This window comes from Panthera onca, chromosome B1 (genome assembly GCF_046562875.1).
Source record: "Panthera onca isolate mPanOnc1 chromosome B1, mPanOnc1 haplotype 2, whole genome shotgun sequence".
NCBI classification, from domain to species: domain Eukaryota; kingdom Metazoa; phylum Chordata; class Mammalia; order Carnivora; family Felidae; genus Panthera; species Panthera onca.
In genome coordinates this window covers 86,059,653-86,072,629 of record NC_138342.1, presented here as the reverse complement: position 1 = coordinate 86,072,629, position 12,977 = coordinate 86,059,653, and the positions used below count along the sequence as shown (strand labels likewise).

General features: G+C 41.0%; 1 protein-coding gene across 2 annotated transcripts in view; it reads left to right on the top strand.

Annotated features, from left to right (window-relative positions):
* BDH2 (3-hydroxybutyrate dehydrogenase 2) overlaps window positions 1-12,977 on the top strand; it is a 29,210-nt gene that overhangs the window by 13,030 nt on the left and 3,203 nt on the right. For both annotated transcript variants that reach the window (XM_078445840.2, XM_078445839.2), the window contains 4 exons: window positions 3,090-3,150; window positions 4,366-4,479; window positions 7,753-7,811; window positions 8,637-8,729. In XM_078445840.2, coding sequence (XP_078301966.1) covers window positions 3,090-3,150; window positions 4,366-4,479; window positions 7,753-7,811; window positions 8,637-8,729 — 327 coding nt within the window. The remainder of the gene's footprint in view (window positions 1-3,089; window positions 3,151-4,365; window positions 4,480-7,752; window positions 7,812-8,636; window positions 8,730-12,977) is intronic.

Here is a 12,977-nt window from a genome sequence, read left to right as displayed (position 1 = left end):
CAAGTGATATTTGCCAGAGCGGGACGTTGCATGGGGAGCCAGGAAGAGCATCCACACCGTACCAGCAGGTACTGAGCTGGTGTTGAGAAAACAGCGTGGAAGTGTGCTGAGCATGGACTGAGGGCTCTAGATCCAGCAGACAGACCTGGCTGAATGGATAGCACAAGTGTTAAGGGACAGCACTGGCACCTCCTAGGTGACTGTATTCCAAAGTTTTGCCTGAGGAATTATAGCATTTCCGGTGATTAGAGACTGAACTTACTTAGTAGCTCATCTTTATGTATTCTTCTGTAATGTATGTATTCTATAGGTATTAAAATGGATTATATATGACAATGATAGCTCAATGAAACTGGAACAAAACTAAAAATAAGTAAAAACAGATTATTTGCTAAATTGGATAAGAAAGAATTATGTTAAGGCTTCGTTTCCAACACCATTATACTTTACTAATTTTCCTGGTCGTTTTTGTGAAGACCCCATCTCATTATGATCCTCTTTACCACATAGACAAACAAGTGGGGTTAAATATTTTCACCCCTACTGTGTCCTTGCCTTGATCGGGTCACCTCAGCCTCCCCTGTACCCTTTAATCCATCCAACACAATGCCTTAGGTTGTTGTAGATTCTCTGCTCTTGAGAACAAACAGTAACTAAGTATCAACACAGAAAGTCAGGAGAATACCATGGGGAGATCTGCCATCTCACAGCCACATCCCTGGACCATCCAGTCACTCACCCCCATCCCTATGCCTCTCTGACTGAAAGCTGCTGGAGAAGCTCACCCCAGCAGAAGTGACTTCTCTCCCTACCCTGACTATTGAGACTCTTTTCTTTTTAGAAACTCGTTCTTGGCTTGACTTTCATGGCATAGGATATCCTGCTTTTCCTTCCTCTGTTCTCGGGTGGTGGTCTTCCACTTCCTCTCAGCAGTTGTTTTAACTCTTCACCACTCTCTGTGTCCACCATTCCCCCCACTCAATCTTGTTCTTTACAGCCATCCTCCGAGCTTCTGATGTCAATGAGAAGGTAGTGCCCATCGAGTAGGAATTCTCTCCATGTCTCACTTCTTCATGGGTACCCACACTCTTGCACATACCTCCATGCCCTGAAAGCACACGTACTTATTATACTAAGTATAAATGTATACGAAAACATTTTTAATTCATAGCAGTTTTTCATTTATATATTCCTTTACGTCAGGGGCAGGGCCCAGCAATCTGCACTTTAAATTAGCCCCTCAAGAGATTTTGATTCATCACAGTGTTTGACCACCTACTGTGTACCCTGTCTAGGAGAACAAAACAGCCCCAAACCCTCCTCTTCAGACCTTCACACTTGGAATGGGGGAATTCTGAGGGAGGTGTTCTTAGGAAGCACTGCCCTCGATGAGGGAGGCAGGCCTCACTTCATGTAACTGTTTACCACGTCCTGCCCTTACCACCTCAACCTCCCCCCGCATAACTCACAGACATTGCTGCATCTCAGCTTTTCTCAGTCCTTTCTGAAATCACTGTATCACCTTCCAGTGGTCTCCTCTATGTCCTGCCACTATAATCTTAGAATTCCCCAAATCTAAACATGCCACTGCTCTGCATTAAGCCCCTCATTGTCACCACCACATTGCCTCCTGCGTAAAGCCCAAATTCCTAAATTTAGCCCCTGTTGGCCTCTGCAGCCTCATTCCTCCCACTCCGGGCATTCCAGCCAGACCCATCCCTTCCTCCCAGCTCTGTGCTAGAGGCTTTATACATGTGGCCCTCACTCCTTAAAACACCTTTCTCTTTTATTTTTCTGAATTACACTCCAGTTTTCAAAAATCAGCCCACCTCCAATGCAAGCTGGTGCAGCCACTCTGGAAAACAGTATGGATGTTCCTCAAAAAACTAAAAATAGAACTACCCTAAGACCCAGCAATTGCACTACTAGGCATTTATTCACGGGATACAGGCGTGCTGTTTCAAAGGGACACATGCACCCCCATGTTTATAGCAGCACTATCAACAATAGCCAAAGTATGGAAAGAGCCCAAACGTCCATCGATGGATGAATGGATAAAGCAAATGTGGCATATATATACAATGGAGTATTACTCGGCAATCAAAAAGAATGAAATCTTGCCATTTGCAACTACGTGGATGGAACTGGAGGGTATTATGCTAAGTGAAATTAGTCAGAGAAAGACAAAAATCATATGACTTCACTCATATGAGGACTTTAAGAGACAAAACAGATGAACATAAGGGAAGGGAAACAAAAATAATATAAAAAATGGGGAGGGGGGACAAAACAGAAGAGACTCATAAATATGGTGAACAAACTGAGGGTTGCTGGGGGGGTTGTGGGAGGGGGGATGGGCTAAATGGGGAAGGGACATTAAGGAATCTACTCCTGAAATCATTGTTTCACTATATGCTAGCTAATTTGGATGTAAATTTTAAAAAATTAAAAATTAAATTAAAAAAATAAATAAATAAAAAATAAATAAAATGCTTTTTCCTCCCTGGTGGAGGGGTGGGGGGGGGGGGTAGTATCAGCCCACCTCTTTCCTCCTCAGGAGCCCTCCTCTGAGTCCTGAAGCCTAGTTTGGTCCCTTCCCACCACCGACCCCTCTCTGTAGAGGTCTCCACTGTTGTTGGATGCTGGTTATGTCAGCCCCCCCAGTCCCCTGGCAGCTCTCCTTAGGCAGAGAGTGTGTCATTTATCTTTGTATCTCCTGGACCTAGCACAGTAGGTGTTCAACAAATATATGTTGAATAAAGTAAGAACTTTCCAACATCGGGAGTACAAAGTAATAATTAATGTTCATTAACCTTCCATTCAGCTCAGAGTTTCTCCTTGGTCTTGCTGATGCTCCTGTGCCAAAGGAAGGCAGTAATCCCCCTGGGAAATGTTCCTGCCAGTGAGTGCGTCAGCATGCCATCAACTCCCAGCAGTGACTGGGTGAGGCTGTTAAGACGCTTAACCGTGCTTAATGTTAATAGCTAAGAAGATGGTTCTGCAAACCATAAGTAAATGCAGATCTTTTAAAGAGCTATTATTTTTATCTTGCAGAGTGGCATTTTTTAAATTTGTTTTTGTTTTGGCAGATGCTTGCACAGAAATCTGGCAACATTATCAACATGTCCTCTGTGGCTTCTAGCCTCAAAGGTAAGGTCCGTCTTCCTCTGGGAATCACGATGCACATACTCCAAAAACTTTATGACCTATATGGGTTTTCGGAGCAAACATAGCAGGGATTATAAAACCCACACGTAATTTCAACACCACTTTTTTAAAAAAATTGTTATTAAGCTCCCTTCTATCAGCCCTTTCTGCCTTAGATGTAAACCAATTGTAACAAATAAGTTTGGTTTCATTTGCCCTTCCTCTAATCCCTTCCAGTGGATATGGAAATGGAAATCAAGTTGGAAGAAGGAAATATTTACCCATTTAATTAACCAAAAAAGATGTATTGAACACTGTGTGTCCCTGCCCAAAAGAATTCACACTGCAAAAGGAAGAGAGTCAGGCAGATGTAGGTCTTCTATAGCATGATAATATTACAACACAGGTTTGTGCAAAGTACTGGCACGATATGGGGGAGGGTAACAATTTGGGAAGTGCTTCACAAAGACGGTGGATCTCGGCCCTAAACAAGAGGTCAAGTTGAAGAGCCAGGATCGCAGTGCCATCTGGAATAATGTCAAATGTCACAGTCTGGCAGATGGGTTTGTGAGTTTAAAATGAAATCACTACTGCTGAGATAACATTCTTTCTCTTTGCAAGAACACACAGTGAGCCTGCATGAAGAGAGGAAGGTAGAGAAATGCCTCGGCCCCTTGACTTTTTGGTTTGGTTTTTGTTTTGTTGTTCTTTACCCTGATTGTCCTTTGGTGTCTTTTGGAATCTGCCCAAGTGTTCGACCAACTGACGATGAAAACCTAAGACCATTGCCATTACCTAAATGCAGCATCTCAACACCTAGGTCTCAACTGAGTTGGGCCAGTAATGATCTTATTTTCCCACACTCAGAAACTAGCCCCAGGAAGGGAGAAAACCTGATACCAAATTTAATTATTTCTTAAGTGTATTTATTTATTTTGAGAGAGAGAGAGAGGGTGAAGGGCAGAGAGAGGGAGAGAAAGAATCCCAAGCAGGCTCTGTGCTGTCAGTGCAGAGCCCAATGCGGGGCTCAAACTCACGAACCTAAATCGAGAGTCAGACATAACCGACTGAGCCAGCCAGGTGCCCCCTGAATCAAACTTTAAAAAGGATGGCATGGGAGGAAGTATGACAGTAGGTACCGAGGACAGTTATTTGTGTTCCCTTTCTAAAGGAGATTTTTTTGTTCCTTCAATGGTTAAACCTTCCTTTCATCCTCAGGAGTTGTGAACAGATGCGTGTACAGTACCACGAAGGCGGCCGTGATTGGCCTCACAAAGTCTGTGGCTGCAGATTTCATCCAGCAGGGCATCAGGTGCAACTGTGTTTGTCCAGGTGAGGTAGGCACAAAAGGGCTGTGCGCTTGTCCTTTCTGAACCCTGGTTCGCACTGTGAAACATATGCATAGAAGCTTGTTTACCACATGCTATATTGTGTCCTGTCATTAGGAAAAGCTCAAATGAAAAAGGGTCTAGGCTAAGATAACAGTCCAACGGTATGTTGGCAATGAGATTCTCAGTCATTAGGAATGAACCACAGATGCAAAGGGTTTAAATGGTATTCACACGTGTGTGGAACAACTCCAAATCTCGTGGCCAAGATAACTGACCAGAGTTTGGTGTTTTGGAGGTAGACCAGAGATGACCTTGTCAGGCGAAAGATGAAAAGTAGACCGTGTTCACTGGACCACAGGAAGAAGGTAAGAGGAGCCTCCCAAAACACAGGGAGCTACTGAGTCTTATAAATCACCTGGGCTGACCCACAACCAAAAAGGAGAGATTAACACCTTCCTTTATGCTATAAAAAGGGGATCAGCAAACTATGACCTGCAGGTGGAATCTGGCCCATCACCTGTTTAGTAAACACAGTCTTATTGTAACACACCCACACCTAGTTTGCCACATGTATGACTACAGGCAGAGTTGAGTAGTTGTGCCAGACCAAATGGTTCTCAAAACTAAGAATATTTCCTATCTGGCTCTTTACCAGGATGCATGCTGACCTCTCATATAAAGGAAAGAAGAAGAGAAGAACTTATTATTAGTAGAAAGGACATTCAGTCTGTCCAAACAAAAGCATTCTATAACTTATTTTGTAGGAATAACTTCCCATTTTCTTAATGACTATGGGTATGTCTATTAAACAGATATGCCCTTTCACCTGGTTCCACTGACCCAAAATGAATACAGGTTGCCTAAGAAGAATTATTAACTTCTTCTCTAAAAAGGAATTAAATATCACATATCCAGAATCAAGCTTGCTCTCAGTGGTTCACAACTGGTACTGGGGGGTTGGGGAGAAGCAGCATTTCACAGTTACGTATGGAACTTTTCAAAACCTGAAGTGCGTGCCAGAACTTGGGGAAAGAGTTGATGGGGAAAATTGTGTGTAGTTTGGAAAGTTCCACATGAGATTTTTATATAATCCACCATGGTCTCCCCTCAGGTTAAAAAACACTAACTCATTAGTTTAAAAGAGGAATGTGAAATACCTTTCAAGCTACAGAATTTCCATGACGGAGGTATTCTGTTTAATTTTTCTTGGATTAGAAATGTAAACATAGGTAACACCAAGAAAGAAGAGGATACAGAAGAGACAGTTTCACTGGGTTTTAACATACACACTGGTGATACTTGACTCTAGCTATTTCTGGTGCCATTTACCCAGTGGAAAAAATGGAAAAATGATTTGGAAAATGTGGTTGTTTTAGCAGCTGGACTTTTCAGAAGTTTGGAAAATATATTATCAACCTGTGTGGGACAAGGAACGAGCTGTGACTCATGAGCCAGTCACAGCAGAAAACCTGACAAGGAGTGAGTGTGTCTGGGGTAGTGCTGCTGGTGGTATAGTCACACTCTTCCAACACCAGCCTTGTGTAGACTGTGGCATGCTATGTGGTCCGCGCCCTGGATGCAGTAGAGTTGGGACAATGGAATTAAGTAGAAGGCATAGGCTTGCTCTATAGTTTCATTTAATAACCATTAATACCAGCCATATGAAAGACATGATGCTCCCTCGCCTGAGTAGTAGGAAGCTGTCAAAGTTGTATTTTAAAACTGGATTTTGAGGACATTGTTCAATGAAAGCTTACGACGTCTTGAGCATACTGTTGGTAGGACTGGGAACTGTAAGGAGGCTATGGACGAGGGAAGTGAGGAAAATATTACCAGAAGATGGGTACAAGGGAATCTTTGTTACACGGTTTCAGAAAGTTTATCAACATTATTGCCTGCAGTAATGTGGAAGGTAGAAAATGTTCCTGATGAACCAGGTGACCATTTCTAGTAAAGACAGTTTCTACCCTGAGTGTCAAAAGTTCTGCCCACTTATGATGAAATGTGAGAGGAAACAGGTAAGCTAAAGAAAGGGTGTAAACACAAAGGAGCCAGAACTTTCTGAATTTGAAGATTTCCACCCTCTCCAGAGAAATGACAAATGATGCTAAAATTAAGAAATGGTTGGGGCTCTTGGCTGGCTCAGTCGACAGAGCATACAACTCTTGATCTTGAGACTGTGAGTTCAAGCTCCAAGGTAGGTACAGAGATTACTTAAAAAAATAATTTTTTTTTAAAGAAAATAAATGAGTTCCTAGTAAACATCATCCCTATGGCACTCTCAGGAGCAGAGGATATGACTTTAAAATCATTTTTTATGACCTTAGAAATACCATGTGGTTGCCCAGAGTACTGTCAGCACCCCCCACCCCCCGCCAAAAGGCCTTCTAAACAGAATTTACAGATTACAAAAATTGACAGAAACTCTGGGAAAGTTGCTCTGTAGGAGCTTGAACCAAGAGGGATTTTCAAATGTTTAGTGTCATTCTTACTTTAAGTGAGATAATTCAAATTATATTTTTTATGAGAAACATGAAACAGTGGTTAAAAATAGGAATTTGAAACCAATGAAAATAGGCAAGATAATGAAGAAAATGTCGAGCCATCTAATTACTGAGGACCGTGACAGGCATGGCCCTGTCTGAGGATCCCCAGAGTGAACCTGACAGCAAAGAATGGTTTGGGGATCATTAAGGCAACCTAGGTTCTTTCACTGATGAAGTATTTATATGGCTGTATTTACATCTCAGGGTTGTTGTGAGGAGTAACTGAGATAATACATGTAAAAGTGCTGAAAATCCATAAAGTGTGATGCAGTGTAATGTGACTAAAATATATCTTGGGGATGCTTGTGTGACTCACCCAGAGTCCTTGCCTAATGTCACAAAGAATTATGGTCTCTGTGTGTGTGTTTTTAATGTTTATTCATTTATTTTGAGAGACAGAGGGAGGGAGGGAGGGGCAGAGAGAGAGAGGAGAGAGAATCCCAAGCAAGCTCAGTGTTACCAGCACAGAGCCCGATGCAGGCCTCAATCTCACAACCATGAGATCATGACCTAAGCTGAAATCAAAAGCCAGATGCTTAACTGACTGAGCCACCCAAGCACCCCTATGGTCTGTGTTTTTAGAAATCCTAAACACGGAGGTGAAATTATCATTGTAAGTCATGGGGAAGGATTTCACTGATGTATCATGTGGAAAGGAAGTTTAAAGTTTGTCAACTTCTTTTTCAATTTGAGTAATTAACCAAGCTGAATGTCCCCCTTTGATTTAGGAACAGTTGATACCCCATCTCTACAAGAAAGAATACAAGCCAGACCAAATCCTGAAGAGGTATATCTACTATTTTAAATGCAATTAAATCTTCTGGTTGAAAAATGTCCTCTTCCTTACCTAGAGTAGACAAATTCAGAGACAGAAGGGCGGCTGCCAAGAGCTGGGGGAGGAGAGAACAGGGAGCTATTGGTTAATGGGTACAGAGTTTCAGTTTTGCAAGACGAAGAGAGTTCTAGAGATTTGTTGCACAATAACGTAAATGTACTTAACACTACTGAACTATACACTTAAAAATGGTTAAGATGGTAAATAACATGTGTATTTTACCACAATTTCAAAAAAAATTTTTTTAAAGCTCTCCTCTTTATTTTTTTATTTTAATTTTTTTTTTTTAACGTTTATTTATTTTTGAGACAGAGACAGAGTATGAACGGGGGAGGGTCAGAGAGAGAGGGAGACACAGAATCTGAAACAGGCTCCAGGCTCTGAGCTGTCAGCACAGAGCCCGACGCGGGGCTCGAACCCATGGACCGTGAGATCATGACCTGAGCCGAAGTCGGTCGCCCAACTGACTGAGCCACCCAGGCTCCCCAAAGCTCTCCTCTTTAATATGTATTTTGATCTGACACAGTATCTACAGGTTTTATTATAGACACAGTGTCTATAGGTTTTACTAGTTTGAGTAGCTTGGAAGTCATTCTAGTCCTACCTGGTCCACAATTAATGATATTCTCATGTATCATGTATCATACATGATTAATCAAGGCAGCAAGCCAATGGTAACTCTATAGATTCCTCTTGCCTCAGACTTCCTGAAGGAGTTGCAAGTGAATTCAGACTTCACCTCCTATCACTGATATCTGGTGTGGTTTCTGATCTCAGGCACTGAGCTCTTTCCTGAAGAGACAGAAGACTGGAAGATTTGCAACCGCAGAAGAAGTAGCCCTCCTCTGTGTGTATTTGGCTTCTGATGAAGTAAGCACTGTTCTTCCCAGGGAGTTCATTATTCCTCATTTGGCCACAATTTGCTTATCAAAATAATGTCATTTTAGAGAGTTGCAACATATATAAGAGGTTGCATTTACAAGATAGGGATAAATTCTAATTTAATTTGCTCAAAGAAAGGCCACTTTGATCTGAGCCACCAACTCTTCCTTATTCAACTCTATGTGTCACTAAATCTTGTAGCAAATGACATGGAAGATTGAAAAAATAAATTGCTCAATTTTATGAGAGACAGTTGCTTTGAAAAATTATAATTGGGGAAAGTCGAATTAAATGTAAGTCAAGCAAATGAACCTCCAAAATTATGAGAGCTTCAGGTGAAAGGGGGAGAGAGTTAACCAGATTTAGTTGTGTCTAGAATACACAGAATTGGCATTTGGTGTTTTTAGTTTTACTGGTGACTTAATTAGGACAATCCCACTGGCTGGTTTTTTCCTGTGAATTCTTGTTTATCACATATGGAAATCCCAATTCTATCTCATTCTGTTTTGCACCTATTTAGTAATCAATTTCTTCCTTAATGGCTATTGCATATTCTTAAATGGCATACAACTAGGAAAGCAGAAACTATAAGGTAAAGAGCACAAAAACACCCCCCTCTGTTGGATGTATTTGAATATTACATGAGGAGGGAACTGCAGCATTTGAGATGAGAAGAAGGGGGGTGGGGGGGAGTAGGCAGGAGTGAGGAGGTGTGTTACTGATCTGTTAGCTCTTCTTTACAGTAACTTGCACACCAGCTAGTTGGTGAATGTAACAAATAGTGGTTGAAATGTTAGTGACCAAAGTTACCACTTCTCAGGACTGTTAACAACAGTTTTTAGTAGCTGGGAAATTGCTAAACAAATTACTAATGGAACAAGTTCATTGGCTTTTGTTGTTTCTCTGAATCTGTATCTGCAGAAGAGTTCATTTGAATTGGGGGGTACTGCTCATAAGCTAAATTGTCCTTGTTTAGCCAGAACTTAAGTTTACCAAATATTTGGAAATGTTCTGGTTTGAAATGTGCAATAAAAAGACCTTTGGACTTTTAGAGGAGCACCAAGGGGTCCATATGTATAACAGAAAGTTTGCTTTTTATTTTTTTTTTATTTTTTTATTTTTTAATATATGAAATTTACTGTCAAATTGGTTTCCATACAACACCCAGTGCTCATCCCAAAAGGTGCCCTCCTCAATACCCATCACCCACCCTGCCCTCCCTCTCACCCCCCATCAACCCTCAGTTTGTTCTCAGTTTTTAACAGTCTCTTATGCTTTGGCTCTCTCCCACTCTAACCTCTTTTTTTTTTTTTTTTTTTCCTTCCCCTCCCCCATGGGTTTCTGTTACGTTTCTCAGGATCCACATAAGAGTGAAACCATATGGTATCTGTCTTTCTCTGTATGGCTTATTTCACTTAGCATCACACTCTCCAGTTCCATCCACGTTGCTACAAAAGGCCATATTTCATTTTTTCTCATTGCCACGTAGTATTCCACTGTGTATATAAACCACAATTTCTTTATCCATTCATCAGTTGATGGACATTTAGGCTCTTTCCATAATTTGGCTATTGTTGAGAGTGCTGCTATAAACATTGGGGTACAAGTGCCCCTATGCATCAGTACTCCTGTATCCCTTGGATAAATTCCTAGCAGTGCTATTGCTGGGTCATAGGGTAGGTCTATTTTTAATTTTCTGAGGAACCTCCACACTGCTTTCCAGAGCGGCTGCACCAATTTTCATTCCCACCAACAGTGCAAGAGGGTTCCCATTTCTCCACATCCTCTCCAGCATCTATAGTCTCCTGATTTGTTCATTTTGGCCACTCTGACTGGCGTGAGGTGGTATCTGAGTGTGGTTTTGATTTGTATTTCCCTGATAAGGAGCGACGTTGAACATCTTTTCATGTGCCTGTTGGCCATCCAGATGTCTTCTTTAGAGAAGTGTCTATTCATGTTTTCTGCCCATTTCTTCACTGGGTTATTTGTTTTTCGGGTGTGGAGTTTGATGAGCTCTTTATAGATTTTGGATACTAGCCCTTTGTCCAATGTGTCATTTGCAAATATCTTTTCCCATTCCGTTGGTTGCCTTTTAGTTTTGTTGGTTGTTTCCTTTGCTGTCCAGAAGCTTTTTATCTTCATAAGGTCCCAGTAATTCACTTTTGCTTTTAATTCCCTTGCCTTTGGGGATGTGCCGAGTAAGAGATTGCTACGGCTGAGGTCAGAGAGGTCTTTTCCTGCTTTCTCCTCTAAGGTTTTGATGGTTTCCTGTCTCACATTCAGGTCCTTTATCCATTTTGAGTTTATTTTTGTGAATGGTGTGAGTGAGTGGTCTAGTTTCAACCTTCTGCATGTTGCCGTCCAGTTCTCCCAGCACCATTTGTTAAAGAGACTGTCTTTTTTCCATTGGATGTTCTTTCCTGCTTTGTCAAAGATGAGTTGGCCATACGTTTGTGGGTCTAGTTCTGGGGTTTCTATTCTATTCCATTGGTCTATGTGTCTGTTTTTATGCCAATACCATGCTGTCTTGATGATGACAGCTTTGTAGTAGAGGCTAAAGTCTGGGATTGTGATGCCTCCTGCTTTGGTCTTCTTCTTCAAAATTACTTTGGCTATTCGGGGCCTTTTGTGGTTCCATATGAATTTTAGGATTGCTTGTTCTAGTTTCGAGAAGAATGCTGGTGCAATTTTGATTGGGATTGCATTGAATGTGTAGATAGCTTTGGGTAGTATTGACATTTGACAATATTTATTCTTCCAATCCATAAGCAGGGAATGTCTTTCCATTTCTTTATATCTTCTTCAATTACCTGCATAAGCTTTCTATAGTTTTCAGCATACAGATCTTTTACATCTTTGGTTAGATTTATTCCTAGGTATTTTATGCTTCTTGGTGCAATTGTGAATGGGATCAGTTTCTTTATTTGTCTTTCTGTTGCTTCATTGTTAGTGTATAAGAATGCAACTGATTTCTGTACATTGATTTTGTATCCTGCAACTTTGCTGAATTCATGTATCAGTTCTAGCAGACTTTTGGTGGAGTCTATCGGATTTTCCATGTATAATATCATGTCATCTGCAAAAAGCAAAAGCTTGACTTCATCTTTGCCAATTTTGATGCCTTTGATTTCCTTTTGTTGTCTGATTGCTGATGCTAGAACTTCCAGCACTATATTAAACAACAGCGGTGAGAGTGGGCATCCCTGTCGTGTTCCTGATCTCAGGGGAAAAGCTCTCAGTTTTTCCCCGTTGAGGATGATGTTAGCTGTGGGCTTTTCATAAATGGCTTTTATGATCTTTAAGTATGTTCCTTCTATCCCGACTTTCTCAAGGGTTTTTATTAAGAAAGGGTGCTGGATTTTGTCAAAGGCCTTTTCTGCATCGATTGACAGGATCATATGGTTCTTCTCTTTTTTTTTTTGTTAATGTGATGTATCACGTTGATCGATTTGCGAATGTTGAACCAGCCCTGCATCCCAGGAATGAATCCCACTTGATCATGGTGAATAATTCTTTTTATATGCTGTTGAATTCGATTTGCTAGTATCTTATTGAGAATTTTTGCATCCATATTCATCAGAGATATTGGCCTGTAGTTCTCTTTTTTTACTGGGTCTCTGTCTGGTTTAGGAATCAAAGTAATACTGGCTTCATAGAATGAGTCTGGAAGTTTTCCTTCCCTTTCTATTTCTTGGAATAGCTTGAGAAGGATAGGTATTATCTCTGCTTTAAACGTCTGGTAGAACTCCCCTGGGAAGCCATCTGGTCCTGGACTCTTATTTGTTGGGAGATTTTTGATAACCGATTCAATTTCTTCGCTGGTTATGGGTCTGTTCAAGCTTTCTATTTCCTCCTGATTGAGTTTTGGAAGAGTGTGGGTGTTTAGGAATTTGTCCATTTCTTCCAGGTTGTCCAATTTGTTGGCATATAATTTTTCATAGTATTCCCTGATAATTGTATCTCTGAGGGATTGGTTGTAATAATTCCATTTTCATTCATGATTTTATCTATTTGGGTCATCTCCCTTTTCTTTTTGAGAAGCCTGGCTAGAGGTTTGTCAATTTTGTTTATTTTTTCAAAAAACCAACTCTTGGTTTCGTTGATCTGCTCTACAGTTTTTTTAGATTCTATATTGTTTATTTCTGCTCTGATCTTTATGATTTCTCTTCTTCTGCTGGGTTTAGGCTGTCTTTGCTGTTCTGCTTCTATTTCCTTTAGGTGTGCTGTTAGATTTTG